General features: G+C 43.7%; 1 protein-coding gene across 1 annotated transcript in view; it reads right to left on the reverse strand.

Moving 5' to 3' along the window:
• LOC116988218 (non-compact myelin associated protein) overlaps positions 1 to 15,146 on the reverse strand; it is a 54,634-nt gene extending 39,488 nt beyond the window's left edge. Inside the window, exons 1-2 of the mRNA XM_033044772.1 lie at positions 14,958 to 15,146; positions 4,897 to 5,278 (exon numbers count right to left, since the gene is read on the reverse strand). Coding sequence (XP_032900663.1) covers positions 4,897 to 5,278; positions 14,958 to 15,146 — 571 coding nt within the window. The remainder of the gene's footprint in view (positions 1 to 4,896; positions 5,279 to 14,957) is intronic.
• Between the last annotated feature and the right edge of the window lie 2,558 nt (positions 15,147 to 17,704).

A 17,704-nucleotide genomic window follows, 5' to 3' on the forward strand; every position in this document is an offset into this window, starting at 1 on the left:
TTGGAGACAGCCCAAAGGAGATTCACTGGGCAAATTGCTGGGTTGAGCGGATTGTTCTATCACGATCAAGGTTAAAGATGTCAGTTTTGTATTCATTAGAGTTTACGAGAATAAGGGTAAGCTTATTAAAGCATACAAGTTTCTAAAGAGGCACGAGTGGGCCGGTGTCACTGTTTCCACTGATAGGAGAGTCACGAATGAAGGGACACAGCTACAAAATAAGCACCCTCATTTAAAACCAAGGTTTGTTGGAATTTCTTCTCAATGGAATTCTCTACCCTGCACAGCTGTGGAAGCTAAATCACTGAACATATTTAGAGTAGAGGTAAATAAATTAGTGAAAGTTCAGACAATTGAAGGTCTTGGGGGTGGGGGAGGGAGAGATGAAGGAATCACAAGTCTGAAGAAGGGTCTCGACCCAAAATGTCACCCATTCCTTCTCTCCAGATATACTGCCTGTCCCGCTGAGTTACTCCAGCATTTTGTGTCTAACAGAAGAGATGAAGACTGTCGTGAACTTGTTGAACAGTTGGGGGGCAAGCCTGAGATGCCTACTCCTTCTCCTATTGTGTTCTTGTGCTTAGTGCAAGTATTGCAGAATGGCCTTTTCCAATATTGATGTTCCTGGCATATCCTTCTTTCCCTTCTTGTATAAAGATGTTACATTAATAATCTTCAACTACTTCAGCACAATTTCAAATTAAAGGAGAATACAAAGATTGTGATTTGTACCATTACTATTTATTCTTTCCACAGTCAAGGCTGCATGTTGGCAATGCCAATAGACATGGTCACTTTTTAGTTTTCTGACCTTTTTCCAAAACATCTTTATTTTTTTCAGACTATTGCATATTTGAACACATCCCACCACTGATCTGGTAGCTGATTTGTTGGCAATAGTCAAAATATTCTGCACATTAAAATTATAGACCTTTATTAACTACTTCATAATAATCACGATTCGACATCTCCCTCAAGTGTTAACTCTTGATTAAAAATATTGTATATAATAATCAGTATCCGATACGATACAACTTTATTCATCCCCGGAGGGATATCCATGCACACTCTACATATTATTGTCGAGTTTGGTCATAAACAGCACTGAAATTATATGCAACCTATGAATTGCAGTGACTGATCACTGGCTCAGAGAGATAGAATTGAACAGCAGGGAAACAGGCCCTTCAGCTCACCAAGTCTGCTTAGACCATCAAGCTTCCATTTACATTAATACCATCTTGATCTCTCCACATTCTTATCCACTACTCCATCACCACTACCACCAATCCTACCACGTACTTGGGGCAATTTCGTGTGGCCACTTAACCTACCAAACCGCATGTATGTCATGTTGTTACGTGGGCGGAGCACCAAGGCAAATTCCTTGTATGTGAATACTTGGCCAATAAACCTACTTACTTACTTAAAAAGAGGGAGGAAACTAAGGATGAGGGAAAAATAATATGGGAGAACTTGAAAACCGCACACAGATAACATCGGAAGTTAAGATTGAACCTGGGTCTCTGGAGTGGAGACTGTAGCTCTACTGATCACGTCGTTGCACTGCCCCAAGTGGCTGACTGCAAGTGCAATTAAAGATAGACAACAAACATTGGTGGAGTCATTGACAATCACATCCCAATAAATGCCAAAAGATTTAGATGCAGAGACACAATGTCAAGAAAAGGGTTTGGATATTTATAGAATCATAGCTACATTAGGAAACAGAAGGAAGAAACATTGCCAATTGCATCAATGTTGGTCAAAAGAGATCCACCAAACCTACTCCCACTTTTCAGCATTAAGTTATAGAGTTATGCAGCACTGAAACATGCCCATTGGCCCAACTCGTCCATGGAACCAACCTGCCCCATCTTAGCTAGACACAATTATCTGGGTTTGGCCCATATAAATGTTGTTATAGTACTGGTCTCAACTACCATTCCATACACCTGCCACCCTCTGCGTGATAGACACAAAATGTTGGAGTGACTCAGCGGGAGAGGCAACATCTCTGGAGACAAGGAATGGGTGGCGTTTCCAGTTGAGACCCTTCTTCAGACTTCAGACGGTTCTTCGGATCACGACCCGAAATGTCACCCATTCCTTGTCTCCAGAGATGCTGCCTTTCCCGCTGAGTTACTCCAACATACTGTGCCTATCTGCTGTTTAAACCAGCGTCCGCAATTCATTCCTACACTGAGTTATATTTACTTGAAGTCTGTAAGGTTTCAAAAGTAAGCACTTTTAATTGTGATGTGGTTTTCTGCCTCTACCAGGCTTTCAAAGAATGAACTCCAGTCTACCCTCTTATTTCTTAATTTCATCTCTAATCCTCTCACCAATTACTTCAAATCTATTTCTCACGGGGTTTGGCTCCCTGGTTTGGGTAATATATCTAATTTAGGGCATAGTTTTAAACACCTCAAATAATCTCCCATCAGTCTTCTTTGTTCCAAAGAAAACAATTACAACCTAATGAACCTCTCCTCATAGATAATGTTCTCCATTCCTGGCAACATCCTCAAATCACTTCTGCACCCTTTCCAATACAACCACATTCTTCCTCTTATCAGGGCAGCATACCGTGCACAAGCTGTGACCTAACATGTCAAGTCATTTTACTTGCAGCACAACACAATGCACATAGATAATATATAATAAGCAAAATTCAATAACGCAGCTTACAACACAACAGTACGAGTGCGGTGATTAGGGGTTATGGGGAGAAGGCAGGAGAATGGGATTGAGAGGGAAAGATACATCAGCCATGACGAATAGGCTTGGTGGACCGAATGGCCTAATTCTTCTCCTATGACTTATGAACTTATGAACATTGAATTCTCCAATTTTAGGTAAACTCCTACTAACCACACCCCCCCCCCCTCCCCCTCCCACGTTCATCCATCTAGCTGAGAGACTGATCACCAGACCAGAAATGAGAAGTTTATTTCCCGCTGAGGGTTATAACATTTTCGCTGGGCTGATTGGGTTTTGAACATCAAGGGTATCAGAGGATATAGAGATGGGACGGGAGACTGGACATGACACAAAATTAACCCTGGTCTTCAGGTGAACAAAGCAGATGGAAGGGCCTGTAATACTTTGTGTTTACATTTTACAAGCCACCAGAGTCAGAGTGGACACATCAAGACCAGTCAGTTTGCCATCGGTGTACTGTTGAAAGCCTGGTGACTAGTTGTAAAATGGATGCAAAACGGCCTGGATCAGCAACTTAAACTCCAAGGAACAAAGGAGACGACAGAGAGTGGTACACATTGCCCAGTCCATCGCTGACACCGACTTCCCCACCATCGAAGAGATCTATAGGAGGCATTGCCTCAAAAAGGGCAGCAAATATCATCAAAGCCCCACTTCGCCCTGGCCATGCACTCACCTGCTAGTACTATTGGGAAGAAGGTGCAGGAGTCTTAAAACCTTGACCACCAGAATTAAAAAGCAGGTTCTTGTCAGCATCCATTCTGCTTTTGGACATTACACAAAACTAACCTCATCAACTTTGATCTTCTATGGACTTTGTATTCAGTTGCACTATGGGACTTCATTTTTTGAACTATTGTGGCTCTCTAGTATTACAGTTGTTAATGCATTGTTTTATGATTATTATATATTATCCGAGTGTTATTGCGTTTGCGGGCCTGTTAAACTGTGGCAAGTAGGAATTTCATCGTCCCCTAGTCAGTATATGTATATGACAATTAAACACTCTCGATCTGAAGATGCCTCAAACAGAGAAGGAAACAAAAATATGAGTAGGGTATATAATTCTGGAGGCGCCTCTCACTCAAACAGGAGTTGTACTAATGTGAGCTGTCACAGAACTATTTACTTTTTTGAAAGTGAATGAGAACTGATGATGAGCTAATGATAAGCAATGGACTAACATTACTTGTTATGAAAATGTAGACTTGAACGTTCTCTATTTATATAGTGCAGATTTAAAAAATAAGTGAGAATGAATTTTGAAATGAATAAAGATTGGTGCCCCGTCTGTCAGCTGTAACATTGCTGAAAGTCCCATCATTAAACTTCTTCAATTCCCCAACCCTTGAACAAAGCTGGGAAAGTCTGAAAAAGGGTCTCGACTCTAAACGTCACCCATTCTTCCTCTCCAGAGATGCTGTCTGTCCCACTGAGTTACTCCAGCGTTTTGTGTCTACCTTCGGTGTAAACCAGCATCTGCAGTTACTTCCTACACTAGAAAAGTTAATAGATCCCAACTTGTGACTATTTGCCGACACCTTTAACCCCGTCATGGTTCAAAGGCATTGTCTACTCTCAGTTAATTAAGATCCACGATGATGCATCTTAATGACAATTTCACAACTTTTGTCAAAATGCGGCAATTCGTCCAATTGTTTGACCTTATTACAACAGGAGTGAGGAACAGCATCTCCTCTCTACAAGGGGGGGGGGTCTCCCTCGACTAACTCGGGGCATCTAAGCTGGTCTTCTATACACTGCGTTGAATACCTTGGCCGGCGCTGCCTTCACCGGCGGCGGATCGGGGTAAGCCAGCTAGCCCCGCCGCACTGGTGAACCGGGAGAGCGGTCACCGCTTGGGTCAGCCACCCTTCCCCCGGCACCAGGAGGCTTGGTGGTGATCTGGGGAGGAGTGAGGTGCCCGGAAAACGCAGTGAAAGCACTGAACTGTGACTGGCCTCTCTCTTCCCACAGATGCTGCTGGGCTGGGCTGGATGAGTTCTTCCAGCATTACTTTTAGAAACCCAGCATCTCCAGTTAGATCTGTTGTCCACTGACCAGACTGAAGAAGGGTCCCGACCCAAAACGTCGCCTATCCATTCCCTCCACAGATGCTGCCTGGCCCGCTGAGTTCCTCCAACACTTTGTGCTTTGTCCATTGCCTTTTACCTGGTGTTCTCCTCTGCCGGAGCCTTCCTGTAACCCCCCGCTCTCTTGTCGCTGTGTAGACACACTCGGTCCGTCTCCCTGGTGTCGGGTCGCTGAGAGTCTGAGGTCTTTCCAACGATGCTGAACTCTCTCTCTCCCTCTCTCTTTCTTTCTCCCTCTCCTTCCTTCCTCCTTTCTCCGTGACGGCGTTGCAATGACAGAAACGCAGCAGGACAGGTTGAGCAACTTTTTTTTTTCTCCCCGTGTCGACAGGTGACCGAACCTCAACAAACCAACCCTGTAACTGGCTGCACCAATTGAACAAGTGAGCGAAGGCGACCTGAAGGAATGCTTCCCCCCCCCCCTTCTCTGTCCCGCCGTGTAACGCTAGGCTTTCCTTATGCTAGGGGTTTTTGTACAAATAAATTAAAGTCGTCTTTCACCATCTCAGCGCGTTGCAAATGCCCCACATCCAATAAAATATTCCCGGTATCTTTGTGTGGGTTCCACCACTCCTCGTTGGAATGACTACAGTCTATTGGTATCAGTCTGTATAACAAGGAGCTGCAGCAGAAGTCCCGAATAAAATAGTTTATTTAGTAAAATCTTCAATAAAAACACAATTTCCTTGGAACTCCTTCTCATGATCCAGGAACTTGATTAAAATAACATTCATTTATTATTATACTCTTACTGACAAAAGAGTCTCTTTCAAGACACTAGAATGTTTGATTGTCATATAGAAACATAGACTTTGTAACTTTGTCAGCTGTTTATGTGGTGATTATTTGCATACCTGGGATATGCAAGCGAAGAATGTCACTGTGCCTTGCTACACGTGACAATAAAGTATTCCATTCCACCCATCCATAATACTAGAGGAAACACCCCAGATTCCTTTGTCCTTAGTGCTACCATTTAGGATCGACTTTCTTCATTGGTCCTGTCTGGACCAGATATCCTGCTTTATGACACTGCCTTGACACTGACCTACATAGAAACATAGACATAGAAACATAGAAAATAGGTGCAGAAGTAGGCCATTCGGCCCTTTGAGCCTGCACCGCCATTCAATATGATCATGGCTGATCATGGCTACATAGAACATGGATCATGGCTACATAGAACATAAAACAGTACAGCACAGGAACAGGCCCTTCGGCCACCATGTTTATGCTGAACATGATGTCAAGTTAACTGATCTATCCTGCCTGTACATGATCCATATCCCTCTATTCCCTGCACTTCCATGTGCTCATCCAAAAACTCCGCTATCCTATCTGCCTCCACCACCACCCCTAGCAGTGTGTTCCAGGCCCCACCATTCCCTGTGTAAAAAAAACCTTGCCCTGCTCATCTCAATTGCAGTTTGCACCTTTCACCTAATAGTTATAACCTCTCATATGGAACATTTCCACCCTGAGAAAAAGATTCTGCTTATCTACCCTATCTATGCCTCTCATAATTTTGTATACTTCTATCAAAGTGGTCTGCTCACATCCTAGCCCCCATCTTCCCCTTATGTTTAATGTCCCTCTGTCAAGAAATGTATCTTCGTCAATAGCACTAAATATATTACACAGTGGTGTCAGTGCATTTGTTAATACCAATAGAAGGAAGTTTGGAGACAGAGAGTCACACACTCTCACCACTCGAGAACCCATTTAGTTTAGTTTAGTTTAGAGATACAGAACAGGCCCTTCGGTCCACCGAGTCCGCTCCGACCCGCGATCCCCGCACATTAACACTACTCTACACACACTAGGGACACTTTTACACTTATAAGGGGGTTGCACGTAAGGTCACTGGGTCATAGGGCTTGACGCACGGAGCTGCCCAATCCATCTGGAGGACATTCGTCATTTCCAGTATATGTTATTAATGCAAGAAACGCGTACTTTCCTACCTGTTAAAAACCGCCAAAATGTTGAACTTTTATGCTGAAAAAAATTGTGGAAGTTGGGGGAAGTGTACCTACCTTTAGAATTCCAAAAGTGAAGCGAAATGAAGGTAAAGAGAAGCGAGAGCTGAAGGGACAACAGCAGCTAAAGTGCTTGGTAAACATTGGCCGTGCAGATATCGTAATTGAAAATATTGGGAATTATCGCGTTTGCTCACTGCATTTCATCAAGTAAGGCATTATTTGTGTTTTTTCTTGATTCCTTTGGTATCTAAAAAGTCTCAGAAGTGATCAATCTGGCTGTAAATTTTTCTTCAGATGCGTTTTCATTTTGTATGTAAAAACCCACTTGAGAACCATGGGCGATTTAAAAAATTTACAGCCAGATTTAACACTTCTGAAACTTTTTAGATGCCAAAGAAATCAAGAAAAAACACAAATAATGCCTTAGTTGATGAAATGCAGTGAGCAAACGGCCAATGTTCGCCAAGCACTCTGTCTGTTGTTGTCCCTTCAGCTCTCACTTCTATCTATCGTCATGTCTCCTCACTTTTGGAATTCTGAAGTAGGCTAAATGTCTCACACGCTTATCCCGATTCCCATAATTATTTGCAGCGCAAAAATTGACATTTTCGGCGGGTTTTAACAGGCTCGCTACGCTGGAAACAATGGTAAGTGCCTACCTGCAGTTCATCGCATGTAATCCATTTGGAGTAGTGTAGCAACAGTACGGGTCATGGGTCGCGACCCGACTGCCGTGAAACCTCCCTATACCAAGCCAATGAACCTACATACCTGTACGTCTTTGGAATGTGGGAGGAAAGCGAAGATCTCGGAGAAAACCCGGAGAAAAAACAGGTCATGGGGAGAACAAACAAATTCCATACAGACAGCAGCCATAGTCTGGATCAAATCTGGGTCTCTGGTGCTGCAAGTGCTGTAAGGCAGCAATACCGTTGCTCCACTATGCTGCGCTAGTGCTGGAATCTCCAGACACTCATTCATTACATGAGATAATCTCCCTTGTGTTGCTGCCTCACAGCTCCAATGACCCAGGCTCAATCTTGGCCTCTGGTTCTATCTGTGTGGAGTTTGCACGTTCTCCCCGTGACCACGAGTGTTTTCCCCGGTTAATCTGTTTTCTATCCAAAACCCTAGAGTGTGCATTCGAGTTGGTGGGTTAAGTGGCTGCTGCTCTAGAAACATAGAAATTAGGTGCAGGAGTAGGCCATTCGGCCCTTCGAGCCTGCACCGCCATTCAATATGATCATGGCTGATCATCCAACTCAGTATCCTGTACCTGCCTTCTCTCCATACCCTCTGATCCCCTTAGCCACAAGGGCCACATCTAACTCCCTCTTAAATATAGCCAATGAACTGGCCTCGACTACCCTCTGTGGCAGAGAGTTCCAGAGATTCACCACTCTCTGTGTGAAAAAAGTTCTTCTCATCTCGGTTTTAAAGGATTTCCCCCTTATCCTTAAGCTGTGACCCCTTGTCCTGGACTTCCCCAACATCGGGAGCAATCTTCCTGCATCTAGCCTGTCCAACCCCTTAAGAATTTTATAAGTTTCTATAAGATCCCCTCTCAATCTCCTAAATTCTAGAGAGTATAAACCAAGTCTATCCAGTCTTTCTTCATAAGACAGTCCTGACATCCCAGGAATCAGTCTGGTGAACCTTCTCTGCACTCCCTCTATGGCAATAATGTCCTTCCTCAGATTTGGAGACCAAAACTGTACGCAATACTCCAGGTGTGGTCTCACCAAGACCCTGTACAATTGCAGTAGAATCTCCCTGCTCCCAGGGCCGGTGCTAGGAATTGCGGGGCCCAATTAGAAAACTGATGGCGGGGCCCCTACTCTAGAAAAGTAAAAATTTATGTATGCTTATGTTTCGTGTAGTTTCGGGAATTTTAAGGCAAGCTGGTTGGTGATTGGATGCACCCCCCTTAGAGACAGCGTTTGATTGGCCGCCAAATAAATTTGTCAAATCTGTAACAAATCGCTGGTCGGTGCGAACTCAGTGGACTATCTGGTTGTATCTCCAAACTAATCTGGTTGTATCTCCAAACTAATCTGGTTGTATCTCCAAACTAATCTGGTTGTATCAACCAGACTATCTGGTGGTATCTCCAAACTAAACAGTATAACATGCAGGTACATTCATTGTATCTTTTCACATATCTATAAAAACTTTTGCAGTCAGTTTTTATGTTCCCTGCCAGTTTTCTTTCATAATCTATTTTTCCTATCCTAATTAAGCCCTTTGTCCACCTCTGCTGGTCTCTAAATTTCTCCCAGTCCTCCGGTATGCTGCTTTGTCTGGCTAATTTGTACGCATCATCCTTCGCTTTGATACTATCCCTGATTTCCCTTGTTATCCACCAAGTGAGTTGGTGATACACACAAAATGCTGGAGTAAGCGGGTCAGGCAACATCCCTAGAGAAAAGGATAGGTGATACAGGTGGGCGGCGCGACTCTCGTCAGCAGCGGCCTCTGCAGTCCGTCTGCGTTTTTTATTATTTTATGTCTATGTTTTTATGTAGTTTTTGTTATTTTTTGTTGGGGTATGTGTGTGGGGGGGTGGGGGTGGTGTGGGTGGGGGTAACTTTTAAATCTCTTCCTGCACGGGAGACCCGACCTTTTCTTTGTCGGGTCTCCGTTGTCGTTGGGGCTGCAACGAGGAGCGGCCTCCAACAGGAAGACCGGGGGCTGTGGTGCCGACTACTCACCTCACCGTCGCGGAGCTGGCCGAGTCCAGAGCGGGTGGAGCTGTGGTGGACGCTGCTGCGGCCCGACCTCCGGAGCTTCGGAGGCTGCAACTGCGGGTTTGGCAGACGGCGGCACCGGGAGCCCGCGGGTCCCTGGAGGGAGACCGCTTTTCGGGGCTCCCGCAACGGCGACTTCTCCCGCCCGAGTTGCGGGGTTGAAGAGCTCCTGGAGCGGGGCCTTACACCATCGCCCCGCGCGGCTTGGAATGGCCGCGGGACTCTGCGAGCGCACGCCGGGGGCTCTAACATCAAGAACCCGGTGCGCGACCTTGCATCACCCGGCGTGGCTTTAATGGCCGCGGGACAATCGCCATCGCCCGCCGGGGGCTTTGACTTTGACTTTGACTCTGACATTGGGGGGGAGAGTGCAGTGGAGAGATAAGTTTTTTTGGATAAGTTTTTTTGGCCTTCCATCACAGCAATGTGATGGATGTTTATGTAAATTATGTTGTGTCTTGGGTCTATTTGTTTGTAATGTATGGCTGCAGAAACGACATTTCGTTTGGACCTCAAGGGGTCCAAATGACAATAAATTGAATTGAATTGAATTGAATTGAATATTTTGGGTCAAGACTCGAAGAAGGGTCTCTACCCGAAACATCACCTATTCCTTTTTTCCGGAGATGCTGCCTGACCCGCTGAGTTACGCCACCATTTTGTGTCTATCTTTGGTGTAAACCAGCATCTACAGTTCCTTCCTACACAAGTGAGTTGGTGTGTGGTGGAATCTGGAGGGTGATGTGGTGTACTTGATGGAAAGACCTTTTTCTGTGCTAAATGGGCTATTACTTGGAATATTAGGACTGGATAAATGCATGTGTCTATTAAACAGGAAGCAAAGTAAAAATGTATAAATCATCTCCCTTAAGAATCACCTCTTCTGAATCGTGACGCTGCCAGCATCAACTATTCATCATACATCATCTTGAAAGACATGTCCTGACACACGAGGAACTGCAGTCAAGTGTGAACATGTAGGAACCTTGTATTGCCACATATTGAAAGCAGAGTTTACATTATTTACACCAAAGGGAAGCACTAACCCTTGGATGTCAAACCTGTTATTTATCCTCCTCCCTAGCCCCCAGCTTGGGTGGTAGCACACCCACTGAAGATGGACTTAGTACCCCGAGGGAAGGGAGCGTAAAATAAAAGGCACCAATTTAATTAAATATTTATTTTATCCCTTTCACACAGTATCAGGGTATCAAAGCCAATGAATAATTCTATGAAATGTGGTCACTTTCGTAGCAATACAACAGCCAAAATCATTCACAACAAGCAGCCGTAAGAACCTGACGTCGGCTTAGGACGAAGGAAGGAATTCTCTGTTGCTCTTTGAAATGTCCGACTTGCTGCCACCGTGACTCCTGGTCCAATTCCAATGCCTTTGAAAGTGCAGCACTTCCTCATTGCCGAGGTATCAGCTGAGACAATGCACTCATGTCTCTGGAATGAAGCTTGAAACCTCCTCCTTCTTACTAAGAAGTGAGGAGACTACCAGCGACACAAAACTGAGAATTCCCCCGTCACGAGCAAGCATTCAGTTGGCACTAGAGAATATAAATATGGCAAGTGTTAAAACCATTGGGACATGTGGACAGTTGTTTCATGTTGATAATCATCCTCGACCAGCCATTTTGAAGAAGTGCACATTTCTTGCAATTAAAAATGCCGTTCTGAAGACCTTGGATCATTATTCCACAGCATAGAACATGGAAGAGTACAGTGCAGGAACAGGCTCTTCGGCCCCCAATGTTGGTGTCAAACATGATGCCAAGATAAACGAGGCTTATCTGCCCGCACATGATCCATATCCCTCCATTCGCTGCATATCCATGTGCCTATCTAAAAGCCTCTTAAACGGCAACAGCATCCACCACTGCCCAGGCAGCACGTTCCAGGCACCCACCACCCTCTGTGTAAACAACTTGCCCCGCACATCTCCTTTATATTCTGCCCCTCTCACCTTAAATCTACGCCCTCTATTCTTTGATATTTCCACCCTGGGAATATCAAGGTTCTTACTGTCTAACCTATCTGTGCTTCTCATAACTTTACATATTTCTATTGGGTCTCCCCTCAACTTCCGGCATTTCAGAGAAAACAATCCTAGTCCATCCAACCTCTCCTTATCGTTAATATCCTCTAATCTAGGCATTATTCTGGTAAACATCCTCTGCACAGTCACCACATCCTTCTTGTAATGGGGGTGACCAGAACTGTGTGCAATACCCCACATGTAGGCTAGCCAAAGAACAATAAAGTTGCTTCATCACTTCCTGACTCTTACACTCAATGCCCTGACCAATGAAGCCAGCATACCATATACAATATGAGTCACAATACCCTCAGGGTCTGACCCAGAAATAATTATTAATCTTTAAACTTTAAAAATTAGTTACAACAGATCATGATCCATGGACACCATTAGTGTTAAGGCCACACAGTAATATTTTCAAAGGCAGTTACTGGATAATCAATTGTGTTTCATCAATGTCTTCTAAGTATCGACTGTCCTGCCAAGAGTCAAAATTGGACATAGATCCAAAGAAGGAGATAATTGTAAAACACTCAAAGAACTGAGTTTTAATGAGTCGTAAATGAAGTAGACAGGAAGACATGAAGTAGGCAGTGGACATGAATTTTAGGATGAGAATTCCTTAACAGGTGACAATAGATGATGGCTGAGGTCAAGGCTGATAAATAATGAAACAAAAATCACGGCAAACCAAAGATAGGGAAGCACAGATTTCTTCAAGGGTGGATTAGCTGGGGACCAACTGGGGAGGATTACAAATTGGTTCAACCAGAAATGGATTTGAACAACAGTCATTAAATGGAGATGTTGTGGGCCAGGAGTTGATGTAGTTTAAGGAGGGCAGGAATGGTACGTGTTTGGGACATTGCACTCAAAAGAGTATAAGCAGCAGGCGTCTGGGTAGAGTGCGATTTATGGAATGTGGAACATTGGAACAAGGGTGAGAAAGGCATGGATAAGTTTTCAGCAGCAGTGGGCTGAGCTGGGTTAAATAGGAGCAGTTGATAGAGTGGAGTTTTGACAGTTTAGAAACACATCTCAAGACAAAATAAGTCAAATACTCTGGGTTAAATTGAGGCAGTGAATCGGGTGGGGTTCGATGGCAGGGGCATGTAGTTAACTGGTGGGCAATGCACATGATAATTGCAGTCTTCTCTAAGTACCTGCAGCTTATCAGAAACTGGATGCTGAAGACAATGTCTGGCAGGCCAACAGTGGATGCTGAGAAGAGAAGGTGGGCATGGGCAGATGTAGTACACAGAGAAATAGGAGCAGGAGGAGGCCGCCGGATATTTTAAATCAAGAGATTGAGGGCTCTAGAGAGGGGTGCAGATGGGTATTGATCAGGCATGGTTATAGTATATTGAACAACGGAGCCAGCTGAAAGGGCTCTGTTGTTCAATATACTGTAACCATGCCTGATCAATACCCATCTGCACCCCTCTCTAGAGCCCTCAATCTCTTGATTTAAAAAAAAAAGATCTATCTCCAACTCTTTGGAATGTGGGAGGAAACTAGAGAAAACCTACAAGGTCACTGGGCTAATGTACAAACTCCACACAAACAGCACCCGTAGTCAGAATCAAACCCGGGTCTCTGGCGCTGTAAGGCAGCAATTCTACCACTCCGCCACTCTGCCGCAGAAGCGGAGTTAATTCCTTGGGATAATCCAGAGGTACATGGGCGGAGGTGGGAAGATGATCTGTCCCATGAAGTTAGATCAATGGTTGCCAACATGGGGTCCACATCAGAGAGGTGCCAAAGGTTACAGCGTCGGTGAGGCTTTAATAATATTGAAGCAATTTAGTTTTGAAGTTCACTAAAAAGGTAAAATCAAATTTAAAATTATACTTGACATGTCAAACGCTGTCATAAGGGCTGCCCAGAGTCCCCAGAATAACACAGAAATCACTCAACTGGATGACAGTCAGTTCTGTTTTTATTCATTGTCCTTGACAATAAAAGATATTATTATTATTATTATTATTATTATTATTATTATTATTATTATTATTATTATTATTATTATTATTATTATTATTATTATTATTATTATTGTGCAGTGTTTGTGTGCTAACTAACAAGGAACCAAGGATTTTTCTGCACTATTTAATTTCTCAAGAATTGTTTCACTGGTGATCAGTGATCAAAAGCATCTCACCATTCATCTCACCACTTCTTCCCACCCCCCTCCTCCCCCACCCCCACCACCCTCACAGCAGTCTGAAGAAGGGTCTCGACCCGAAACATTGCCTATTTCCTTCACTCCATAGATGCTGCCTCAGCCGCTGAGTTTCTCCAGCATTTTTGTCTACCTCACCATTCATAGATGGGCCTTTCCTATCCTGAACATGAAGTATGACATGGGTTGCATCGCTTTTGGAAGTTTAGATCCTTCCTCCATCCCAACAAATTTAACAGCTTGCATCCAAGTTGTTTGGACATCATTGAGACATTAAGCAGTGTGACAGATCTTAAGCAGTGTGACAGAAACTTCAGAACAACAGAGACAGCAGTGTTAGTCCCACTGTGATACTGTAACACTGAGATCAGGTCACAGTTCTAGATCCATGAAAACCGTAGACCCTAGAAGTATTGCTTCTCGGAAAGATTTGGCAATGTCTACAGTAGGCACCAGAACCGCGCTGAAGAAGGGTCTCGACCTGATGTTCTCCAGAGATGCCATCTGACCTGCTGTGTCCTTTTGTTAATTAACCAATGTCCGTAGTTCCTTGTTTCTACCAGATCCATGTAGCTGGACAATGAAGGATCTAGGCTTCCTGAGTGATGGAGAATTAATGTGGCAGGCAAAATGGATTCTAAGTCACTTCTCTCCAAAGTGATCGCCCAAACTACCTTAGACTTCTCCAACGTAGAGGAGGCCACATTGTGAACACTGAATGCTGTCCGTTTGGTTGGAAGAAACGCAAATGAATCATAGCTTCAGGCAGGAAAATAAACACAATTTTCTTTGGGAACTGGCCTATGCAAGCAAGGATGGATGAATTAATAGGCATGGAGTCAACTCTGAAGAAAGAAGCATGATTTGCACATTAAGGTAACTGACCAGAAAATGGATCAACGACAAAGGAAGAGTTGAATGTATTTCACAACAGTGAAATGTAGATACTGGCAGACATACAAATTGCAAAAACATATCTGTGTAACCACAGCCTGGTTTACATTGCAACTCAAATTTCCAGCTGGGTTGAAATAAAATCTTAATATTTACCAGCATGCCATTATTTCCTCTGGCTGTGATATGCCAAATAAAATTAGGACCAACTTAAATAGTTAACAGAAACTTAATGTTCTTTTTCTTTTTTGTGGCAGATATTCAAGCAGGAAACGGGTAATTTTATTTCACCTGGTACATGAAATGAATTGGGGCATGGTACTGTGTTAACAGCGAGATCACATTTAACCCACCTCGTATTCTTCCAAAATAAATGTAATCTTTAAGATTAAACGTTGCTGGCATGAATGTGAAAACAGTGACCACTTGTTTTAAGGAATCAGTTCCTTTGCCCATTTGCACAAAGTGAACAGGGGTCATGAGGCACATGGAATAAGCTTCTGGCAATTACGGTTTCACATTTCGAAACCACATGGTTTACTGCAAACACTAACGAGAATGTGAAAGGTAATGTAAGATTGATTTTTTTTACTGTTGTCGGTTTTCAGATCAGATCAGATCAGATCAGATCAGATCAGATCAGATAGCCTTTATTGTCATTCAGACCGAAGTCTGAACAAAATTTCGTGCCTGCAGTCATACATACAATACAATAAAAAACAACAATAAACACATATTAACATCCACCACAGTGAGTCCACCCAGCATCTCCTCACTGTGATGGAGGCAAAAGTCTTAGGGCTGCAGTCTCTTCCCTCCTCCTCTCCCTCTGCGCTGAGGCCATACCCCACCGGGCGATGTTAAAAACAGTCCCGCGGCTCACCGAACCCCGCAAACGGGCCGGTTCAAACACCGCGGCCCGGGGTGGTCGAAGCTGCTGCCCTCCAGTCCAGCAGACGCAGCCGCTGGCCCGCGGCCGAACCCCAGACTCAGGTCACCGCCGCCAGAACGCCGTCCCAGCCACCGGAGCACCATTTCAGCCCCGAGCCGGATCGCCCTCTCGTGAGTGCCGTTCCTCCCTCGAGCTGAGCCGCTCCGACAGGAGTGCCGTTCCACCCTCGGGCTGGGCCACTCCGACGGGAGTGCCGTTCCACCCTCGGGCTGGGCCACTCCGACGGGAGTGCCGTTCCACCCACGGTTTTAATGCATGAAAAGTAACTAAGTGGGATTTCAGCCTTGAGATTTCTTCGTCCATGCTCCTAAATCATCCATGGACAGTCCCAGCAGTAGATTGCTCCTTTGGGAAAGTGAGTTCTGGATGGCCACGTTTTACAATGCATAAATGCATGTGACGCTTCAAATGGGTAAATGTCGAGAATCGCGTTTGGAGCTGCTTGCATTTACTAACAAGATGTTGGTCAATGCAACTTAACTCTAAAAGACCAAAGGAAGGTGTTTGTTTGGGAAAATGACATGACAGCAGACTGTACAAAAGCATGGTGGATGGAATGTAAGGACAGTAAGTGTAAGCATGGTAATACACTTTACAGTTTAGTTTATTGTCACGTGTGCCAAGGTATAGTGAAAAGCTTTTGTTGCATGCTATCCAGTCAGGGGACAGTCGATACATTATTACAATCGAGCCATTGTATAGATACATGATAGGGGAATAACGTTTAGTGCAAGGTAAAGCCAGCAAAGTGCAATCAAGGATAGTCCAAGGGTCACCAGTGAGGTAGCTAGTAGTTTAGCATTGCTCTTTGGTTATAGAACCAGTGAAAAAGAGGACATTGCACAGGGCTAAAGGAGGAAATTAGGGGTTTAGATATTAAAAATTAACCTAAAGATTGATGAAATATCGATTTTCAAACAGTATACCCAAGTTATATCAGTAAATTTAAAAAAAAGCTTCATAGTTTGAGCTGTGTATGATTTTGAGCTCCACATTGTTGAGGCAACAGAATGGGCGTTGTTCTGATTCCCCAAGATACTACCATTTATAATTGGCAGGGTTTATTTCCAAATGGGATTTACTGTACTACAGGGCTGTCCAGCTAATGTGGGTTTATCCGTGGTGTTTATCTGGATTTTAATGTGAAAACCAAGGCGCCCCTCTGAAACCAATATTAATGGAACTAATTAAATAAAAAGCCTTTTTATTTCCTTTTTTGGTTAGTCGTGGTGCTGAGGGATATGCTATCAAATTTAAGATCAGAACATAAACTGCCTATTAATGTAGCAGTAAATGGAGTCTTATGAAAATATGTTGCTTGTAAATTGCAATGAAGTGAGCAAGGTGATTTTTTTACGATGGATAGTTTGCAAGTTTAATGCTGCTCACATTTGGGGCGCGTTATATTTCACTTACACGCTTGCCACTGAATAATTACATACATTATACTCTGATTCGATTCTCCTCTGATTTGGCAATCGATTGCAGTTCCACTGAACTGGATGCAGAGCCAAGGTGGTGTCAAAACAGTTGGTAGAATTCTAATAAAAGTCAGAGTTACATTGCAGAGTGATTAATACCAACAATGTTGATGTTTTTGCAGCGAATCTTGGCCAAACCACACATGCCAACTTAAATTAGAACATTTAGTGTCCTATGCTTTCTCCCTTTATCTGATGTTTAATGTTAAGGGATAATTTAAGCGAGGCTTGATTAGTATCAGTGCTATTGATTAGTATCAGTGCTATTGATTAGTATGGTTGTTGATTTGTACGGGTGCTATTGATTAGTGTGGGAGTTATTGATTTGTACAGGTGTTATTGATTAGTATGGGAGTTATTGATTTGTATGGGTGTAATTGATTAGTATGGGAGTTATTGATTAGCACGGGTGTCGGGGTTATGGGGAGAAGGCAGTTGAATGGGGTTGAGAGAAAAAGAAAGATTGAATAGGCTTGTTGGGCCAAATGGCCGAATTCTGCTTTTATAACATGAATTTATGAACTTTAAGGCCACAAAACACTGCATATACTCCATTCACTTTTAAGAGGAGCAAGAGAAAACCTCTGATTTTTTTTTTGAAATAC

This window comes from Amblyraja radiata, chromosome 27 (assembly GCF_010909765.2).
Source record: "Amblyraja radiata isolate CabotCenter1 chromosome 27, sAmbRad1.1.pri, whole genome shotgun sequence".
NCBI lineage: Eukaryota > Metazoa > Chordata > Chondrichthyes > Rajiformes > Rajidae > Amblyraja > Amblyraja radiata.